Consider the following 23,072-nt stretch of genomic DNA (forward strand, 5'->3'; position numbering starts at 1 on the left):
CTTCAGGACCTCCGGCGAACACCCCGGTTTCTCGAGCGTTCCCCCACGGCGTGCGAGCAGATCCAGGCCCCGATTACGCCGCGGCGAACAGGCCGGTGCGGGCGGATTATCCAGTACGAACGTAGCCGCCGAGACGAGACACGATTTTTTTTTTTTTTTTTTTTTTTTACCGAAATGACCCGAGAGCCAAAGCCTTACGACCACCATTCTTCATGAAAAACATGCCAATCACATTTTCACCACGGATATTTGGAAAAGTGATGTCCAGTAAGTAAGCTTATCATGATGGCACAGTGGTTAGATGATAATTTAAACATGGAGAAAACGAAGTCAGCCAGTCAATAATGCTTTCAGTTTGTAAAATGACGAGCGGTCAGATGACTTTGTAACGCTGCCTTTATTTTCGGCTTAACAAAACTCAGGCACAAAACAACACGCACGGAGTTGCGAGCTCCAACTCCATCCAAATAGTACTGCCGTGTATCAGTTTAGCTGCTGTAAAGCACATGTCGTGAGTGCCGCAAATGTAAACAAAGCACTGCAGAATGGGTACATGACATCTCACTCTTCGAGTTAATCATTTTCACAGTGCGCAATAAAGCATATAACATTAGCAATCACTTTTCAAATTAATTTAACTTATTTGTCTGCTCAATTACAGTCACAGTAGATAATCAAAACTTATTGGCACTTATTAACACTTATCAATTTAAATATGCACATTCCTGTTGTAATGAAATAACCATAACATTCTGTAGCCACAAATATTATTCAAAATCTTTTCTTCTTCCAAGTTTTTTTAGGATTAAGTATAATAATGTATTGCTTAAAATAAGGCTGTTAAGATTATTTTCAGCTAGCTATTTTTCTTCCAAGAAATCTGAGAGAAATACACTTGAAGCGCTGGCAGATAATTTCACTTATTTCCAATAGATTTACACTTAAAACTGACTAGTTTTAAGGAGGTGTGTTTTGCAGTGTATTAATGTTATACATGTTAGGAATGGCTTACTTTTAAAGGGATTTTTGTGCAACTTAGGTATTTACTCTGTAAGTAATTGTTGCCAAAAGTGTACCATTACACAATGTCAGACAATCTGTCATTATTTAGATGTTGGAAGTGAATACTTGTTCATATTTTATGTTGAAAAAAAGAGCAATAAATTATATTTTTGCACAGTAATATTTTCTTTTGTGTATACTTTAAAGTTTTACATAAATCTTTTAATAGAATTATCGGCTTGACATTATCGGTTATCGGTTGGAATGAGGAGGAAATTATCGGTTATCGTTATCGGTTGAAAAATGTATTATCGTGCATCACTAGTTTAAAATATGCGAGTGAATGATTTTTTAAATTCGTTTTTTTTTTTTTTTAAACGAAATATTAGACATCAATTAATGATTCTAAGCTAAAAATGACAGACATTTCAAATAATAAATACGATTACTTACCTTCTTTTTATGGCTAGGTTGAAACAAAAGCGGTTGCGCGACGTTTGTAAACGGGGGTTTCCAGCGTATAACGGACAAATTAAAAATAGTTTGGGGGCTTAATGTGCCATGAATCTGCTATGGCAGCATATAGACATATAGTTCTATCAAACATAACGTTCTTTTTTGCTTAAAAATACAGCAGTTTATTTTAAAGAGGGGTGCAAGAGCAGAAACTGCTTTTTCAGCCTTGTCTGTGTTTTCCGCCATATATATAATTAAAATATATGCTTGTTGGAAAAGATGAAACAATACGTCTAAAGCAATTCTCCTCACGCAACAAACTAAAATCAAGTCCGTGATTGCGGTTTTTGTTTTTGTTTTGACAACAAAAGCACATGAACGGGATGTACTGGAAATGACCAACTACCAATTGGTAAGATTCATCTTTCCCAGAGCACGTGAAGCCAGCATAACTAGTCTATTTTGGTTTGTCATCTTTTTTCTGTAATGTTGGTCGCTCGTTTAGGTGCAGTACCTGTACCTGGATTGGAGGAGGACTAACTCTAAAAAAAGATTTTTTTTTGACAGCGCACACTGAACCATGATGCCCGTACCGTGCCAAAATACAAATACCATCACCCTCTTAGTGTTGAGTCTTCACCTGTCACAGTCTTTTGTTTTTTGCTTCTCCTTTCTCCTCCGTCCTTTTCCTCTTTGCCTTTTCCTACAGTGAGTCAAAGAGGATATGTTAACACAAGTAAAAAAGTTTTTTCCTCTGAATATCCATGACATTACCTTTCAACCTTCCCAACAGGTTTTTTGACTCTGAGGAACACAAAATTCAACATAATTATACAAAGGCAAGACATGAAAAAATACGTTAGCATATTTACAGACACGCTACATTTATACAGCAACATATTGCTGCAAACCCCCACCAAAAATTCCAGTATCACGTTTTTACATGATAATGATTTATTTTTTTGGGTGGCAGCATTACGCTTCGGTACCTTTACTCCGTTATGTTTGCTTAAGTCTAGTGACATGAATGGCAGCCAGTGAGTTAGCTAGCTGTGAATGCTCATTTTTTGATGACAGTGATGGATGTCTAATTCATTCTGACTGGGAGGGCTGACATTCGTCCCTCCTAGTCAAAGTGTACAGGTATTCCCCGGGATACGAACGAGTTCTGTTCCTATGTTGGCGACGTAACCTGAATTTCCACGTAAATGGGAATGAACCCACTTAACTCACTTTAGTACTTAAGTACTCCTAAATCTCAAAATTATTATCAAAAAAGTCCAAAAGTATTGTATTTTGTTTAATGAAGGCGGAAACACTGCCCTCTGGTGGCAGCGTGGGGTCTGACTGGACTGTCGCCTGAGGAGCAGACTCGTCTGATATGGACAAAGGAAAGCTGCGCTCTGGTTTGGCCTACAAAAGGCTGTATGTTGTTTTAGCTAATATACTGTATGTTTGTGTATGCATAACGAAGGAGCTAGTACCTTTTCTCGTAGGCACCGTCTAGCTGTTTGTATTACTCTAAAACACCCAATATAGTAAAAAGAAAAGAAGCAGAATATAGGGCATAAGAGATAAACAACGCCTTCTTATCACGGAAGCCCAGTGCGTGAGTCATACAACTAACTGAGCAAGATTGACGATGACAAACACACGTCTTTACCACCAAGTCTCGCAATCAGTTCTCCCTGACAGTCCACAACAAATGGCGGGACGGTCTGTCCTAACACAAGGAACACAGGAGAACACCCGATATCCAACAGATAACACGACTGACAAGACTCCAAGAGCCCCTTTGACGCTGAGGTGGCAAAATCCACAACAGTAACTCCTGAATCTTCCTGTCCAATCCACAAACAGACAATAATCCCAAACACACCCTTCTTTCTGCCCACGGCCTGCCCCACGAGAGCCTTCAAAAGACTGAATGTTAAACTAATTGTGTAATTTTTCTCGGGAACCTTTTGTTGACGTCTGATATGGTGACTTTGGTACAAGTTTGCCTCCTCGCTTGAATGTTTCTGTTTCGCCTTGCCGTTTTGATCGCTGTTGACCTGAATAAATTGTTAACTTGTTCTCGGTGAGCCTTCTTTAAACCTTTCAAAATGGAGTCAGTACAAAGGGTTAAGACTAAGGTGAATGCGTGGAGTTTGCCCTTCTGGCCGGAATTACCGGGGTCCCGCCGGCCCAGCCCGTTGGCGCTGCGCCAGCGTGGTTCCGGCGGGTCGGCTGGCGCGATTCCGGCGGTCTGGCTAGAACAGGGGTGTCCAAACTTTTTGCAAAGGGGGGCCAGAATTGGTGTGGTAAAATTGTGGGGGGCCGACCTTGGCTGATGTCCTTTACATACAGCAATATATTTAGGCAAATTTTAGAAAGCCATTCCGTGTGTCACATTTGCTTTATTATTTTTTTTAATTAATAATTTCAACAATCTCGCAACTAGCTTTGTGGCGTTCTCTTTCGTCTCTCGGGCTCTTATGAAATACTGCAGCTGTAAAATTAAACTAGATTCAAGTTGCTTGAATTTCTCGCGACGTATCTTCTCTGTAATCTTGTCGTACATGTCAGCGTGTCTTGTTTGGTAATGTCGCCTCACATTGAACTCTAGAAACAGCGACTGTCTCTTTGCAAATGAGGCAGACACAGTTGTTGCGTATTTTAGTGAAAAAATATTCCAATTTCCACCTTTCCTTGAAGCGTCGGCCGTCGCAGTCAACTTTCTTTTTTTTGTTGATTGTCGCCATTTTAGAAAATTGCGAATAAAGGGGTCACCCGGGGTAATGTTGCTTAGAGTGCTGCTGCCTTTTGGTGGGTAAATGAGGAGCAGCATTTAGTGTGTAAGCTACTTCATATGCTGGTAGCAGTACTGCTGACCAATTTATTAAGTCTGTGTGCGGGCCAGACGTTATTGATTTTATGACAAAGGCTGGGGGCCGGATGAAATTTGACCAAGGGCCGCATTTGGCCCCCGGGCCGGACTTTGGGCATGTCTGGGCTAGAAGGTCAGATTCCTTCAATTTGTAAGTTAGTTTAGAGCTGCAGTTTGTGGAGTTGTGTGTGAGCGATTTGAAATGAGAATTGTAAATACGTTATAATTCGTAGCATTTAAGATAGTGGACTTTTGTCAGGCAAATTAGGCTAATTTAATCTACTAAATTTACATATTGATCAGACTAGATGGACATTTGAACACAAATTTTTTTCTGTCAAATGTTTTTATTGTTAAAATGTGTGTCGTTTTGAACATACAGTAAGCCTACATACAGTGGGGAGAACAAGTATTTGATACACTGCCAATGGAAAAACCCATTGGCAGTGTATCAAATACTTGTTCTCCCCACTGTATGTGTGTTAAAGCTTTAAAAATTGTTTAAAGTGAAAGAAGTAAAAAGCTTCAGAAACCACAATTGCCTTGTTTGCTGTCTGTCAAGATGAACAACTTCACATTTATGAGGACAGAACACATCATATTAATAAAGTAAAGTAAAAAATAAGATACTGTGAGGTACAAATGACTTTGTCAAGTCGAAATCGCGTAAGTTTAGCATGTCATAAACCGGGGACTACCTATATTAGATGTCTAGCATCTGGCTGTCAATGGCAGCCAGTTAGTTAACTTACTTGACCAAATATAAACTAGTCCGGCCCACATGAGATCTAATGTGGCCCGGGAACCAAAATGAGTTTGACAACACTGCTGTACAGTGTAAATTGATATGAATACTTTCAGTTTGATGTAGTGCATTTCCACACCTCTGACGACTACAAGAACAGTAAAATGCATATTGTTGAATATTTCCGACAAGTGCATTACTATTAAAAAGCAGATATTTCTCATGACATTAATGTGGCCAGTGAGTTTCTATTAAAAAAAAACAAAAACAAATCAAAACCATGTACTGTAGATATAATGTTGTTGTCTTTATTTCTTACCTACATTCACATGTCTGATGCTCCACAAAAGTCATCTCAACATATTCCTCGCCAAGCTCTGCTGGCCTTATTTTCAGCAGCTGACGAAGAGACAAAAGGATGGAGATACAGTAAGCAACCATGGAATTGTCCAGCATTTTCAGTGGAGCCTACCTGCATTGTAACATTGGTGGTAAGAGTGGGGTGGCACTCAAGCTTTTCATCTCCGCAGCAGCCCGCACACCTAACCAGAGGCACGCAGGCGGGGCTGTAGATGTGCTCCACCTCTGATGGGTACTCCTGCACCACCTCCACAAGTTTCTCAATGGTCCGGCACAAGCTCCGAGCCCATACATCTTGGAACATCAACACTGTTGGCGCTGCTAACACAATTACAACCACAAAAACTCAAATTAAATTCTACTGGAGAAAATATAGCTTTGACTATGGTTGTGACAATACTTTCTATCGAAATAGTGATGTTTCGTGATACTTTGCATTCCAAAAGGTTATCGATATGCTCCTGCTAAGAATCAATATATCTTTTTTTTTTTAAAAAGGTCGCTGATTAAAAACAACAAGCAAGTTGCTACCAAAATCTTCCACTAGAATAGTGTCTGTGTTAGCTCATCGGCTGCCATTGACGGCGCTAGATGTCCAATCCGTTTTTGACTTGGAGGGTCAAAGATAGGTTGGACGTCTTGCGCCATCAATGGTACTGAAACAGAGCATTCACAGTCAGTTCCTGATTTTGGGGGCATTTATAGTTTTAAATCAACACTTCCTGTTGATTTGGAGTCACTTCCTATTACTTTTGATTTAGGAATTTTCCTATTCATTATTCATAGAATGCAATCTTTAAATTATTTTTCAATCATGTCTGAATATTAAAGAAAAAATACATTCCAAATAAAGTTTGTAGATCAAATAAATATTGAAAATGGATAAAAATGGAGATATCTGTTTTTGCAAAAGAACTCTTCAAATACTAAACTGACCGACCATAGCTGTTGCTATTGCCATTGTTATGATTATAATATTATTAATATGATTTTATTATTTTCATTCTTAAAATATAAAATCCACACTTAAACCAGAATCACTAAAAAAACACTTCGTCATCCATAGTGCTCAATGCTAAATATGTCCCTCAAGCCCCTTTCACAAACATCCCGGTAAATTCCCGTGTAAGGTAATGACGCGGGATTGCTTTCACGCATGTAGATGTCCCGAGAATGACACGGGTTGGACACTTTCATAGACTTGGCCCATGTTGCCCACTGGCGCTCTCTGCGTGGGAAGGGCTGCTGGCGAGATTTTATAACAATTATATAACATTACGTCATGTATGGCCGGCATCGGCTGTCACAATGTTGGTCATATCGTATTTCTTTACAGAGCCGTTTGTGGGAGCGTTCCCGACGTTGTAACTGCAGCCAATTCATGCTCATCAAGACTGTATTTAATCCCAGGCGATCCAAGAGAAGGGTGCCGAGATATTAACTCGCTGGGCGCCACTCGACACCTCTGCCACCCTTGTTTTGAAATCCCCTACGACACAGGTGTCAAACCGATTACAGAAAGGGCCTAGTGGGTGCTGGATTTTGTTCCAACCGATAACGCGCAGAGAGTTTAACCAATGAACTTCCTGCTGAAACAAGCAGCACCTGACAAAGTTTAACTGATTACACATGTAAAAGATCTAATTGGTGAAAAGGTGTCCTCTTCATTGGTTGGAAAGCAAACCTGCACCCACTAGACCCTTCCTGGAATCGGTTTGACACCTGTGCCCTACGATGTGCTGGTATTTAAGTGTATTTGTTTTGTTGTCTTATCGGCTGTCTGCCTACCACTTAGGTTAGTATTATTGATCTCCGTCAACCTACTGTCGCGGACCTATTGTGTTATTCCCCCTTTTCCGTGATTGTGTGTATTTTGTTTGCATTTAATAAACCCTTGAACTCATCCCTCCATTGCTTTCTGCTTTGAGGTATAACCTTGTTTCCGCAGTTGCGGACCCTAACATTGGCAACAAAATAAACCACTAATTTCCAAAGATGGACAATGGACTGTCTTCCTCGGCTCTACGATCCAGTAGCAATTTAATTTCATTATGTTTTCAGTTTAATTTAGCTATTTCCAGCTTGCTGTGTTGATAATTGCGATGTTTGTTTACCGCTTTTCATCTTACTGCGAAGAAAGCGGAAATGACAATCGCCCCACTATGATATTTATGTCTTCAGCCATCCTGCTGTGACCCAGGAATTTAACGCTTGTGTTCACATACGCCTCATCCCGAGCAAGTCCTGGACATTTTAATTAGATGCGACCTGTGAAATGTCTGTATAATCTCCATGTCAGTCGACCCGGGAAATTGCTTTCACATACAAGGACTGCCCGTTTAAATCCCAGGATTTTAACGGTGTTTCAGCATATGTGAAAGGGGCTTCAGTGAGCTCATCAACGAGATCGAGGCGCCGGAGCCCTATGATGATAGGAGGCGCTAAACGGCAGATTTAAAGACTGATTCCTCGTCATCTGTTGTTGTATATAGTTGAACCGTCTCAATATTTGATTACTACTACCACTAATGCTAATTAAGATTTTTTTTTCTGCTGATATTTTCAGGATTTACCGTTTTGACTTCAATATACTTGCAGTTCATATTAATCTTAAGGTAAGAGTAGCGTTAAAATGATATTACTCAAGTAAAAGTAAAAGTAGTCATCCAAAACACGTACTCAAGTTCAAGTAAACAAGAATTTGGTGAAAAGAATACTCAAGTAAGGAGTAACATTGTGAGTAACTGCTTACTATGTTTCATTTATTATTTTCAACAAAGGTATTTTTTTTTCTCAGCACAAAGTTTTCTATACGAGTTGTTATTATTATTCTGTATTATTGCCTATTACATAACCACATTAAACCAAAGAACCCCCCCCCCCCCCCAAAAAAAACAAAAAACAAAAAAAGAAACAACATTTGTCCAACGAGCATGATTGCCCTCTAGTGGAGATATGTTCTGTTATGACATTAAAAGATCATACCTCTGGTGTTCTGCAATTCCTTCTACGCTGCTAGACATCCTACCCAATGCTCAATGCGCTTACGCTAGCATCTGCACATATGCACACATCAGTTAAAAGCGGTGAGTACTCACTTTTTTGTTTTATTGAGTTTTTTATTACCTTTTCATTGCCTCAAAAATCATTTTTGCATGTATTTCCCTCTTATACTATTAACCATTGTGTTTTCATGTGGTAGCTTTAAAGCAGCGTGTTGATCTGTTGACCACATTAGTCACGTAGTATGTTTAAACCGTCCCTATTTGATATAACTACATTAATTTTTTTTCTTAAGGCATTTTTTAGTACGTTGTTTCTGTATCCATCTAAAAAAAAAACAAGTTAAAAGCGCAGGGTAATACTTTGGGTATCAAATTCGCCTCTTGTAGCACGTTTCGCCAATGCAGCACATTTTGGCAGAACGCCGGTTTTCCTTTGTCAATCGGTGCCAAATACAAACTGGGAGAGAGGTTAAAATCCGCACTTTCGAGTCAACTTGATGGAAGCACTTTATGTCACATACTGTACTTAATTTTTTCCGGTGCTTAAAGACACCTCATGATTGAGCAGGCCGGTGTGATCATAAAACAGCAAGCTTGAGTTGATTGGTATAATGGAGTCATGTGATTATTGTTGCAACATCTCATTGGTAACACTGTTAGAGCCATTGTTGGCGTCTCTAGCAAAAAAGTGTCAAATCTAATATGTAGAATAAAGAGGAAAAATGTGACGACTCGTGTAGCCCATAGAAGTGGAGTAAGATTAGCATTCCTTCTTCATACATCTACTCAAATAAAAGTAATAAGTATGGCTGAGTAAAACCACTCTTAGAAGTACATTTTTCTCAAAAAGTTACTCAACTAAATGTAATGGAGTAAATGTAACGCATTACTACGCATCTCTGTTAATAATAGATGGTCAACTGTTAAGTATCCAGAAACTTGCATAAGGTACAGTAAGTGCTCTCGTGGGGTGGAAGTGTGTAAAAGTGTCCCAGTTGCAGAGTCACAGGGATAGGAACAGGGTCGACTATAGTTGACCAAATAGAGAAGGGAGAGAAAATAAACATGGGAAATATGACCGTGAACGGAGCCCCGCTGGAGCCGAGCTGCCCCGCAGGCACCACTGGGACCGACTTGACCTCTGAGCTTGCACAACCCAGCCTGACACCACAACAGCTGTTGATAAAGGCAGGCGTGGAAGGAGGGGAGAAACATCCATAGATGGTGGGGTCATGAACCTTCCATATTATTAAACATATGCTGTTTTACGTCATTTTCATGAATAATTAAACATCAATAACCATAATAAATAGTGTATTAATGGGAATTTTAGTGAACAGTGGGGACTCTCATTGTTTGAAATTGCAAATCAATAAAAAAGTTTCTACCTGCATCTCTTTCTGGACTTGATAATTGCTTCTTTGAGTTGCTGTTTTTTTGTTGTTGCTACATTTCCATTGACTATCATACGGACCAGTAGTTTTTCTACAATAATATCCGAAGCAGCTAAAGCTTTAGTTGTATATTTTTTAGTATGAGATTATGCTGCCTGGCATTTGTATGATTTTATTGTGAAATGTCTGACATATGGACGTAGTTTAGGGTGGTGCTGGGGGTGTGTTCGCACCTCGGCCCGAACCTCTACGGGGCCCGGTTTGCGGGCGTAAAGGGGGCATGGTTGAGCGAGGAAGAGGTGAAAAATAAAGGTCAGATAACGCGCAAAGCTCTAATATTGTGTTTTTAAAATATTTTTGCAAGCAACCCCGCCCCCTCCGACCAGTCAGCTGGAGCCCGCAAGTCATTAACGACTAATGATCCGAAACCCCCTGCTCAGATGGTTGTCTGCTGGGGCCCGTGTCGTTACTAGGGACTGAACGACTAGCACCTCAAGCCCTCCTCGGCAGATGAGGGTGGGGCCGTTGCTACTCATCTCCCCCTGGCCCTGTTCACATTTGTTCCACCACTGGTCCGACACCTGTGAAACATCCTACCCAAGGGCGTAGGTTCGGTCTCAACATTGGTAGGGACGATATACAGTAACAGCGTAACCTTACCGTAACCGTTACCTTAACCATACCGTATTTTCCTCACCATAAGGCGCATCAGGGTATAAAGCGAACCTTGAATGAATGACCTATTTTAAAATTGTTTTCATACACAGGGCGCATCGCATAATAAGGCGCAGTAGTAGTAGTAGTAGTAGTGGTTGGGGTTGCGTTATACATCCTCTAGATGGTACTGCACTCAAGAGAATGTCCTGCAATGATTAATCAATATTGATCCATATATAAAGCACATTATAAGGCGCACTGTCAGTTTTTGAGAAAATTGAAGGCTTTTAGGTGCGCCTTATAGTGAGGAAAATACGGTGCACTTTTTTCTAGGGACAGAACATTAACAGGACCAAACAGACTGGGTAAACGGGGATCAGGGCTACATTTCTCACGAACATAAACCCAATTAATTGATAGGCTAAATGATAAATGCAAAATAAATCTGTATTGATTTATACTCACTTTCATATGTATTGGTTCAGGCGATTCACCGTTCTATTCAAACCTACCAAAGAAACATTTTGAAAACTTCCAGGATAAATGTGTGGATTTTATTTTCAAATTCGAATTGCGATATTTGAACATAGCTTATATTAACATGCGCAATACATACAAACTTGTTAATAATCTCTTAACTATCCAGTAATGCAAAAAAACATTTGTCTTAATAAGAGCACTCAACATTGTCCGTCTAAATAAAGAAAATAAACATAACTGAAAAAACGTCTTAGTCAGGGAATGACAAAAATAAATAATTCATAATCATTCAGGTAAAACACTGTGGCTTTTGTCCACAAGCACAGCCAAACTAAAAAACAAACAAAAACAAAAAAAACAAAAGCTCCTTTGGGCTGCTTTAAGATCACATAAATAAATAATATCGATAAATAAAAATGAAAATTGGGGAGAAGGAGCTAAATCTTGGTTCACTACATTATTTCTCAAAGTTTAATTAATGTTAAGAGTAGAAAACACATACATGAGGACACTTCTCCCCGAGCAGCTTTCTGCTCGAGTTTTGAAGGTTAGTAAATTCACAGTCTAATGTTATGCTAATTCTGATGCAGGTTGGACTTTCAGTAGCAAAATTAGTGGTGTGTTCCCCACCTTCACAACATTGACGTCTTTTTTACATTATTTACATTGGCTGCTGCTGGCCGAAAAAAATTACCTTCAAATATCCCTTATCTTCGAAGAGGGTGGAGAAGGCGGCATGTTGTCGACATGGTGTATTTCTGTTGGCGCTGTGAGTGTGCGTGTTTGCGTTTTCAAGCCACCAGTCAATCAAACGTGCATTTGAGGGTAAAAAAATGGACGGGCACATTCAGCAAGTGACAAGGGGTAAATGTCAGTCTGAACATGATAAAATAATTTAACCTAATAATGGAAGGGTAAATTCTATCCTTACAAAAAATATGAGAAGACAATCAAAATTATCTATATAACTGAAGTAATTATGAAGGTGATTGAAAAAGGATTGTGCCAGAACCATTGCAGTATATTAAAAGAAAAAAAAAGCTGGATAACAACTGTTGTATATAACTTAGAGTTATTATGTCAAGCTTTACAAGTGCTCAGTGTGACCACCACCAGCGGCACGGACCACATCAAGCCGATATGACTTTTAATTAGTAAAAAATGATTTACTTGTTAAAAAAAAAACTTTTTAATTCTTATTTTAATTCTTATTAAATTATTAATTCATTTAATTAATATAACTAATTTAATTAATCACCTTGTATAACGCAAATAAGATTGGTTAAAAGTTGGTGGGGAAAATTTGAGCATCCTGAAAAGTTGGTAGTGTTGTGTTCCTACCGTTCCCATGCAAACCTACGCCTTTGGACTCCTACTAGATGTGAATTTGACACCCAAAAGTTCTACTGTGCGCTTTCAGCTTATTTTGTTTAGATACAGTGCCTTGCAAAAGTATTCGGCCCCCTTGAACCTTGCAACCTTTCACCACATTTCAGGCTTCAAACATAAAGATATAAAATTTAAATTTTTTGTCAAGAATCAACAACAAGTGGGACACAATCGTGAAGTGGAACAAAATTTATTGGATAATTTAAACTTTTTTAACAAATAAAAAACTGAAAAGTGGGGCGTGCAATATTATTCGGCCCCCTTGCGTTAATACTTTGTAGCGCCACCTTTTGCTCCAATTACAGCTGCAAGTCGCTTGGGGTATGTTTCTATCAGTTTTGCACATCGAGAGACTGACATTCTTGCCCATTCTTCCTTGCAAAACAGCTCGAGCTCAGTGAGGTTGGATGGAGAGTGTTTGTGAACAGCAGTCTTCAGCTCTTTCCACAGATTCTCAATTGGATTCAGGTCTGGACTTTGACTTGGCCATTCTAACACCTGGATACGTTTATTTTTTAACCATTCCATTGTAGATTTGGCTTTATGTTTTGGATCATTGTCCTGTTGGAAGATAAATCTCCGTCCCAGTCTCAGGTCTTGTGCAGATACCAACAGGTTTTCTTCCAGAACGTTCCTGTATTTGGCTGCATCCATCTTCCCGTCAATTTTAACCATCTTCCCTGTCCCTGCTGAAGAAAAGCAGGCCCAAACCATGATGCTGCCACCACCATGTTTGACAGTGGGGATGGTGTGTTCAGGGTGATGAGCTGTGTTGCTTTTACGCCAAACATATCGTTTTGCATTGTGGCCAAAAAGTTCAATTTTGGTTTCATCTGACCAGAGCACCTTCTTCCACATGTTTGGTGTGTCTCCCAGGTGGCTTGTGGCAAACTTTAAACTAGACTTTTTATGGATATCTTTGAGAAATGGCTTTCTTCTTGCCACTCTTCCATAAAGGCCAGATTTGTGCAGTGTATGACTGATTGTTGTCCTATGGACAGACTCTCCCACCTCAGCTGTAGATCTCTGCAGTTCATCCAGAGTGATCATGGGCCTCTTGGCTGCATCTCTGATCAGTTTTCTCCTTGTTTGAGAAGAAAGTTTGGAAGGACGGCCGGGTCTTGGTAGATTTGCAGTGGTCTGATGCTCCTTCCATTTCAATATGATGGCTTGCACAGTGCTCCTTGAGATGTTTAAAGCTTGGGAAATCTTTTTGTATCCAAATCCGGCTTTAAACTTCTCCACAACAGTATCTCGGACCTGCCTGGTGTGTTCCTTGGTTTTCATAATGCTCTCTGCACTTTATACAGAACCCTGAGACTATCACAGAGCAGGTGCATTTATACGGAGACTTGATTACACACAGGTGGATTCTATTTATCATCATCGGTCATTTAGGACAACATTGGATCATTCAGAGATCCTCACTGAACTTCTGGAGTGAGTTTGCTGCACTGAAAGTAAAGGGGCCGAATAATATTGCACGCCCCACTTTTCAGTTTTTTATTTGTTAAAAAAGTTTAAATTATCCAATAAATGTTGTTCCACTTCACGATTGTGTCCCACTTGTTGTTGATTCTTGACAAAAAAAATTAAATTTCATATCTTTATGTTTGAAGCCTGAAATGTGGTGAAAGGTTGCAAGATTCAAGGGGGCCGAATACTTTTGCAAGGCACTGTACATACAGGAATAATTTAAAGGATTTTGAGGTAATGAAAAGGTAAAAATAGCTTGTTTTGTTTCGATACATACAGGAAGAATATAAAGGATTTTGAGGCAATGAAAAGGTAAAAATAAGACTCAATAAAAAGGAAAACAGTAAGTACTCGCCGCTTTAGGACGTCTCGCAGGGTAGGAAGGAATTCTGGAAAACCAGTTATTTTATTCAAATCATTGGCTCAGTAAATATCTTTCATGTATACATAATTACCAAAATGCACAAATGCAAGGTACACAAAACATACCCACTGTGTTTTATTGGCTAAATTGACCATTTCAGATAACAATGACAAATACTCACCATTAGTTGTGCTGTTTATGCTCAACGCGGGTAGACTCTGAGAAGGAGAATGAATATTGATTAAAAAAACAAAACAAAAAAACAACAGGTCAACAGGTTTAAAAGATTGTTCAACACAAGTGTATATTTTTTGAAGTTCTCAAAGTCCACCCCATTTAAAATCCCAGGATCACATGATAAACAATTTCCTTGTTGATGAAAACATAGGACCTCGGCCTGATGCCATCTGGGGAAAAAAAACATAAATGAAAGGATTCCTCATGCAGTCAATGGCAGCCAGTGAGTTAACTCATTTGGCACAGCAAACTAAAATGAGTTTGACATGCCGGGCCTGTGAGCACACACCAGGGGCGTCACTAGACCTAATACAATACTGGGGCACTGGTAAGCGGGCACTTACCATAAAAAGCCAGAAATAGCGCTTTAAACTATATACGGTAATCGAACCAATATACAAGTTTCTGTAAAAAAAGTTTTTTATTTTTCAGTCATCAGTATCCAAAATCAAAATTGGGACATCCCTTGTTGATAGTCAATTCATCTCTCCTCATGCTCATCAATTTCCATCTCTCCTTAACCTCTGCCTACACTCTGCTGCTCTACTTTGTCTGAACAGAAATTAGGATATATCACTCTCACGGTTATGCAATTAATCAATGTTTCTCAACTGGTAGGTTGTGACATAAAAGTGGTTTATGTTGCCTGGGTGGGTTACCTAGCTTACCTCTCTCATTCCTCCTTGCTGATTTATCCTTGCTGGGAACAAATACCTTTTTAATATCCATTTGAAAGAGTCATGCTGTTTGAGTCATATAGAAATAAAAGATAATCTTGTTACAGATTAAAGGGACTGCAGTAACAGATAAAAGGCTTGTAAAACAGCTGGAAATTAAGATGAGCCTACATACAAAATTGTTTGAGGTTATATCCCGAAGATAAGCAATTCATTCATACGGATTGATTCTATTCATTTTAGTATCATATCAAGACAATCTTACACAAAGCTATTGAGTAAAGGCCTAATTGTCATAGTATTCATTGCCAGTCTGCTAAAAGATGGCAGCTAATTTGCTTATTCAATTTGAGACCAGAGTAGTTTACGGCAGTTAACTGCCTGATACGTAAAGAGTAAAGTTGAACAATTTGAATTCACAATTCATGGGAATAGGCGACCAATCAAATATCAACACAGAGGTAAAAACGACCAATAAGGATGGGCAATTTATCTGGCACTAACCTGTAAAGCAGGTGGGAAGATGTCATTTGCACCGTCAACTGTATGATTGGCACACGTACCGTAATTCATTCATGCATTCACGTGTTGTTGGAATAATCACACACACACACAAAAAAATTCCTATTACACGGTGTCTATAAAAAGCGCCAATCAGTCACTTAACTTGTGATGTATTGTTGGAGCATTAAAATAGGCTAGTCGTCTTTGTAGCAACCATGTTTTTTATCCCGTATTACGACTTTACAACGCATAGAACGATTTTCCAACATGGGAACTAATTTCTCCTGATATACATGAACGTAGCATATTTCCTGAAGGTGCTGCAGGGAAGTGTCAACTCATATGCCAATCACAGAAAAAAGTTACTTGCATAAATTACCATATAAAGGAGCTATGTACTGATTGTGTGTATGGAGTAAATAGAGTAATAATAAACAGTAATATTAAGCAGACATATTCTGTAGATTATGCCAGTCAACTTAAAACTCCAAAGTATTTTTATTGTTATTATTTTACCGTTGAAATTTATAACGAACCAGTTCAGGGTGTCCCCTGCCTACTGCCCGTAGTTGGCTGGGATAGGCTCCAGCACCTCCGCGACCCTCGTGAGGAAAAGCGGCATGGAAAATGAATGAATGAAAAATTTATAACGGGGCACTGCAGATCAATACTGTGGCACGTGCCCCAGTGATGTCTGGAGACGCCCATGGCACACACTAACACAATTACTACTTTGCAAGTTATATAACAGTGAGCTGACACACAGTGACTTTCTCTAATGATGCTGCTTTTCGGACCATCTGTCCAAAATGCATCCTCTTCCTGTTATGAAGCAAAACAAGTTTGAGGATACCATCAGTCAGCACTCACATTTTCCTCAGACAATGTGATTAAACAGGAATGTCCTGCTGCCATAACACTGTCCTTCACATGACAGATCCTCCCATTGAAGTGCAGCTAGTGTGTTGTACATGTGTCACTTAGATGATGGGTCTTCACAATTAACAGAGACCACATCACTAAAGATGCGGTCTCGGTTAATTCCATTGTTAAGTAATGTATGAACGTGTGCGTTCATGTGGCCGATAATATCGGCCTAAAAAAATCATTTAGAATACTATAGGCATCGGTTTTGCACAAATATGTATGTTGGCTTAAAAGTTCTACAAACTTCCAGCCTTTGTACACGGACTCGTCATACAGTGTATCACAAAAGTGAGTACACCCCTCGCATTTCTGCAGATATTTAAGTATATCTTTTCATGGGACAACACTGACAAAATGACACTTTGACACAACGAAAAGTAGTCTGTGCGCAGCTTATATAATAGAGTTAATTTATTTTCCCCTCAAAATAACTCAAAATATAGCCAGCCATTAATAACTAAACCCCTGGCAACAAAAGTGAGTACAACGCATGGGAACTACGTACATCCCTGAACGTCCAAATTGAGTACTGCTTGTCATTTTCCCTCCAAAATGTCATGTGACTCGTAACAGGAGTGCTGTCACCATTGTTGCAGAGATTAAAAGATATACTTAAATATCTGCAGAAATGCGAGGGGTGTACTAACTTTTGTGATACACTGTAGCTTAGCACAGCAGCTATGCTTAGATTGACCTCTAGATATCTCTAAAAATAAGATGCTTAGGATTTGTTATATATACAAAGATCCTTTGCATATAAAATGAACAATCAATGAAAAATGACGAATTATAAACCCATCACATACAACTACTGCATTACCAGAAATAAATAGTCTCTGAGAAAAGTAATAAAACACATCGTTCATAATAAAAAATCTGTGTAAAATGCATCTTAGGAATTGTCATTCATTGGTATTGTCTTGACTCTGGTCCAATGATTGTTTTGTGTCAGCCATATGTGATATGACAGTGCCTTCTGACTCTTGGCACTTTCCAGGATGATCTCAGAGAACATGATCTAGAAAACTGATGTTTGGAGTATTTTGAGTTGAAGCATATATATAGTGGTGCAATATTGGCACTTTTCTCATAACTTCAGTTGTTCTCTTATTTTTAAAAGAATGTTTATCTGGAAAACCTTAAAGTTGTTACATTTATCATTATTAAATCATCCAGTGAGATATCACAATACAATTAGCAATAATATGTTATGTCCACCACCATATATATCGGTTTGATATTGGTATCAGATTTTCAGAGTTGGACAACTTCGGATTATCAGTTAAAAAGTCATTACCGGACAACTCAAGTTTTCACCATTTATATACTGTAGGCCTATTTGTTTTTAAGGGCTTTGGAAGTGAAAATGATGCAATACAACCCTCTACTACGAATGATAACATATTTTGAAAAAAAAATAAAAATTATTATATATAATAATATGTACTATTTCTATACGGATACTTTCCTTTGGCCCTTTTATCATAATTTCCATAAATAACTCTCACTCTTCATCTGCTCTTGCGTTGAAACAGTCAGTTTGTGTATGAATATTATAAATTAGTGTATAGCGTTGACGTATAACTGCCATGAGCCTTTGGGCTACAACTGGACCAAATTAAAAGGCATGCAAAAATAGGATAACGTCAAGATTTCTGCAGTGCAGACAATGGCCTCTGCTGTGATATATGTGTATATATATGTATATATATATATATATGTAGTTGATGCAAATAAATACCAAATGTTCTAAAATACTGTATACTGTATAGTTTTTATTCCTTAATCAGTTAATATTAAACATCTTTGATGTGAAAAATGTTTAGAATGTATAATGTCATAACGTGTAGAACACGAAATGTAACATCAGTTACTTCGTTGAGTAAATAATGACTCTTACAATTAAGTAACTGAGTTACTAACTTGATTACTTTTTGGGAAGTGTAATTTGTAACTGTAACTAACTACTTTTTTAACATAAGATTAACAACACTGGTCACCAGTAATTTTACTTGGTTGGTGCTGCTGATCAGCAAAAGTAAAATTCTGCCCCGGGTGACCGCACAAGGGCTTTTTGGTTCCGGTCCACAGCGGCTGTTCTAAATGTAATGAGACACAGATAAAATCATTTGAATTGAGAGGGCTGGCAGTGAATTATCATGTTTCAGCACCATTGAGACGTCCAATTCATTTGGACTGATCATTCACCTGTTGCCATCCCTTCCAGTCCAAATGGTATGGATGGCATCTAAGGCAGCCAATGAGCTAATTATTAAAGAGGATTAAAGCAGTTACAACAGTAGGAAAGTCGGATCTGCTTTCTTAGTTTCAGTGTAGTAAGTGGTAATATGTCAATGTTACTGTGTTCTCAGTGCAAAAACAGTTTTTTTTTTAGAGCAGGTCTGGCTTGTCTATCATTGTCAACGACAGATAATTAGTTCAGAAGTTTATATGAGTGGGCACATCGACATTTCTTTCCTCCTTACATTATTTACGGTATTGCTATGAGTAATTTTGTGTGGGAGTTGAAAAAAAGAGCACTTTCTGACTTTCTTGGTTTCTTGCATCACTCTACTATCATCCTCCTCACAGAGGTCTCAAAGCTCATCGTGGCTATTTTCCTCTATTGGTCAAACATTTTGACTTCCTGAACTGGAGAAGGAATGATGTGTCTTTAAAAGCCATTACTCAAGCTTGACTAGTCATCTCCTGTCACTGCTTCTATGATGTAAAACATCTGGTTGATAAAGATTTTTTTCAATTGCAATAAAAGGCTCAGAATGTTAATACCACAACAACCTGGGTATTCGGATAAGCTTATACAGTAATATATTTACAAAAACTGCATCAAGTGAACAACCTTTGGCATTTTACAAAACCAAAACAGTTTATTAAAATTCAGAGAAGGCCATTTCTACCTTCAACTAGCCTTTATAACAAGAACAAAAATGACTAGAAAATGCAATTTCTACAGAAATTGCGATAGTAGCTTTGCTTTGGAAGCTAAACTCCTTCAGGGTCACTTCCTGTTGATTTCAGGTCACTTCCGGTAGATATCAGGTCACTTCCTGTTCATTTGGGAGCATTTCGGCGTCATTTCCTGTTAATATCAGGTCACTTCCTTTTGATTTGGCAGCGTTTCGGGCATGGGCGTTGGTTTGGTCTCAACATTGGTATGGATGATATAACAGCATAACCTGCATGAAGACTTTTTGCTGAGGACGGGACATTACTAAGACCAAACAGATTATTGAGCGAGGGTCAGGGCGACATTTCTCATGAATATGAACCAATTAATTGATAGGCTAAATGACGTATGCAAAATAAATCTGTATTGACTTATACTAACTCTCATGTGTTTTGGTTCAGGTGTTACAAGTTCGATTCAAACCTTTTCAAAAACTACAAAAGAAACATTTTCAAGTACAAGTCCCTTTATTAAGAAAAAATAAATAAATAAAAACTGGAGCTATCCAAGAATGGGTCCACTTCTGGGGAACACTGGAGCACCCCTAGACTCTAACTAAAGTATTGTAATATAAAAGTGATTTGGGAAAATTTTTTTGAAAAAAAAATCTGAGATATCCAAGGACCAAGCTACATTTGAGGCATACTAGACTAGCCCAAGACTCGAATGAAAGTGGTCTCATGAAATTCTGATCCGTCATTTCATTCAGATTTTGTTCATGTCAGTTCATGTTAATGTCAGTGTCCCCCTGAAGTGGACAATATTATGTACGGTGTTGTGGTTATGAGGTCTAGAGACAACGCCAAGAACCCATTCTTGGATAGCTCTTAATCCTTTTTTAATTTTTAATTTTTTTTTTTTTTTTTTGATAAAGCTTTTTTGATAAAGGGACTTGCACTCTGAAGCCAGAGCGTTGCATTACGGTAATGCACATAATAAATACAATGATACAAATGAGGAACGGCTATCTTGACTTCATTGTTCCCTGTCGAAACTGGCCTGATCGCCGTAGTTTTGTAGGTTAGCAAGTTCACACAATTTATTGTTATTCTACCTGTGATGCAGGTCAGACTTTCAGTAGCAAAACTAGTGGTGTTTCCCCACTTCCACACAATTGATGTCTTTTTACATTATTTACGATGACTGCTGCTGACCCTCCAAAAACCTTTTAATATCCCTCCTCTTCGAAAGGGGTGGCATGTTGTTGATAAGAATCTATTGGGGCTGTTTGAGTGTGTGTGCGTGTGTCAGTGTGGCTGGAGAGGGTGGGGGGTCATCAGCCAATCCAACGTGTGTTTGAGGGGGAAAATGGACGGCACATTCAGCAAGTGAAAAGGGATAAATGTAAGTCTGAACATAATGAAATTAATTCACTTAATCATGGAAGGGTCTATTCTATCCTTACAATATATGGGAAGACAATTTAAATTACCTATATAACTGAACGCATTATATAATGCAAATAAGGTTGGTTAAAAGTTGGTGGGGACAATTTGAGAATCCTGAAAAGTTGCAAACCTGCGCCTGTGGTTTCGGGGTCACGTCCTGTTTATCAGTTCACTTCCTGTTGATATCAGGTCATTTCCTTTTGATTTGGGGGAGGATTTGGTGTCTCTTCCTTTTGATGGCAGATGACTTGCTGTTGATTTGAGGGCATTTTCGTGTCACTTCTTGTTGATATCTGTTCACTCCCTGTTGATCAGTTCACTTCCTGTTGACTTGGGAGCAATTTGGCATCACTTTCTGATGATATCAGGTCACTTCCTGTTGATTTGGGAGATTTTCGGGGTCACTGCCAGTTGATATCAGTTCACTTCCTATTAGGTTGGCGGCGTTTTAGGGTCACTTCCTGTTGATCATTTCTCTTCCTGCTGATTTGGGGGTGATTTTGGGTCCCTTCCTGTTGATATCAGGTCACTTCCTGGTGATTTGGGACATTTTGGGTCACTTCCTGCTGATATCAGGTCTGTTGGTTAGTGTTAGTGTTTAGTGTTAATTTAGTGTCTCTCCATGTTTATGTCTGATTACTTCCTGTTGACTTGAGGACATTTCAGGTTCACTTCTGGTAAAATATTAGGCCATTCCCTGTCAATGGAATTGACGCATATAGCCGCCAATGGCATCGACATACATGGACGTCAGCGGCATCGATGTACATTGGCGTCAATTGAGTCAACGTATATCAACGTAATTGGAATGGATGTACATGGACGTCAATGAAATAGATGTACATGGCCGTAGTTGAATTGGACGTGTATGGCTGTCATCGGTATCAATATAGATGGGCGTCAATGGAGTTGAAGGACATGAATGTCATGTGAGTTTTTGGTGAAATATTGAATGTGCCATAGGAAATGAATAGGAATTTTTGGGTCATAAAAATCTTTTGGAAGAACTGGGAATTTTTGGCAAAATTGTACTGAAGCTCGCGTGGCAGGAATCTTTCGAATCTGGTGAAGTTGGAATGGAGTCGCTTGGTGAAAGTGTGTATCAAGAAAAAGTGAGGAGAATAAGATTAATGAAAAGAAGAAGAAAAAACAACATAGATATTGACCTACTATATCCACCTAGAATTTCACAACCTGTGTGTGCCAAGATGTTACCGTTATCTCTATCAGTATGTGTTGAAATCACACAAAAAAAGGGAGAGTTCACCGAACAAAATAAATCTGTCAGAGACAGCCGAGCTCTCTCAGACCACGTATGACCCATCTGACACAACTCCTCAAATGTGGTCAGCCCTGATGTAGCAGATGGATTGTTTTGCGATCACGAATAACAAGAGCAGACAGATCATCAAGTTACAGCAGAAACAGCTTTTAGTAAAGAAGCTACGGTATTGGACACTACCAACTTGCAACGCTGGGAGTTTGCTCTGTCCATTGCAATAACGTCAGTCAGCTTGTTGCAACTCTTGACTCGCTCTTGTCAAACACAAGGACTCATTGCTCTCCACTCCCATATACGTAGCTGACCTTCGACAACCTATCCATTTGTTAAGATACCCGGCAGAATAGTGAAGCTTGTGAATTTAGAAAATGTTTTGACCTTAGTTCTTAATAAATGTACCATATTTTCCACACTAATGGTAGTCCCCAGGTTACTCATACTCGACTTTTGTGATTTCAACTTTACGACGTCTCGTCCGCCATTTTGTCTGTAGTCGCTTTTTTTGTTGTTGCGTAAACTGTACCTTTTTTTTTTTTTAGTTTATTAATATGACGTGTTCTGTCCCCAGTAAACATTAGGTTGTTTAGCTTGACAGACAGCGAACAAGGCAATTGTGTTTTTTGAAGCTTTTGCTTGACACATATGTACACTGAAAGAATCTGACCTTTTAGCCAGATTGCCGGAATCACGCCAGCTGAACCGCTGGACCCGCACTGGCGCAGCTTCAATGACCCAGGCCAGCAGGAATCCAACAACCCGGCCAAAAGGCCAAACTCCACGCGTTCACCTTAGTCTTCACCCCTTGCATTGACTCCATTCTGAAAGCTGGAAAAAGGCTTCGAAGCACAAGTTGACAATTTATTCAGCTCGACAGCGATCAAACGGCAAAGCG

The 23,072-nt window shown here is 39.0% G+C and overlaps 1 protein-coding gene across 3 annotated transcripts in view; it reads right to left on the bottom strand.

Annotated features, from left to right (window-relative positions):
- Positions 1–23,072, bottom strand: part of pgfb (placental growth factor b) — a 44,922-nt gene that overhangs the window by 5,508 nt on the left and 16,342 nt on the right. Inside the window, exons 2-6 of one of the 3 annotated variants that reach the window (XM_057860069.1) lie at positions 14,379–14,415; positions 5,545–5,750; positions 5,392–5,471; positions 2,233–2,262; positions 2,099–2,161 (exon numbers count right to left, since the gene is read on the bottom strand). In XM_057860069.1, the coding sequence (XP_057716052.1) occupies positions 2,099–2,161; positions 2,233–2,262; positions 5,392–5,471; positions 5,545–5,750; positions 14,379–14,415 (416 nt within the window). Of the gene's footprint in view, positions 1–2,076; positions 2,162–2,232; positions 2,263–5,391; positions 5,472–5,544; positions 5,754–14,378; positions 14,416–23,072 lie in introns of all 3 variants that reach the window. The other 2 variants (XM_057860068.1, XM_057860071.1) reach the window with 2 other exon arrangements.

The sequence above is a fragment of the Corythoichthys intestinalis genome, chromosome 15, assembly GCF_030265065.1.
Source record: "Corythoichthys intestinalis isolate RoL2023-P3 chromosome 15, ASM3026506v1, whole genome shotgun sequence".
Classification (NCBI taxonomy): domain Eukaryota; kingdom Metazoa; phylum Chordata; class Actinopteri; order Syngnathiformes; family Syngnathidae; genus Corythoichthys; species Corythoichthys intestinalis.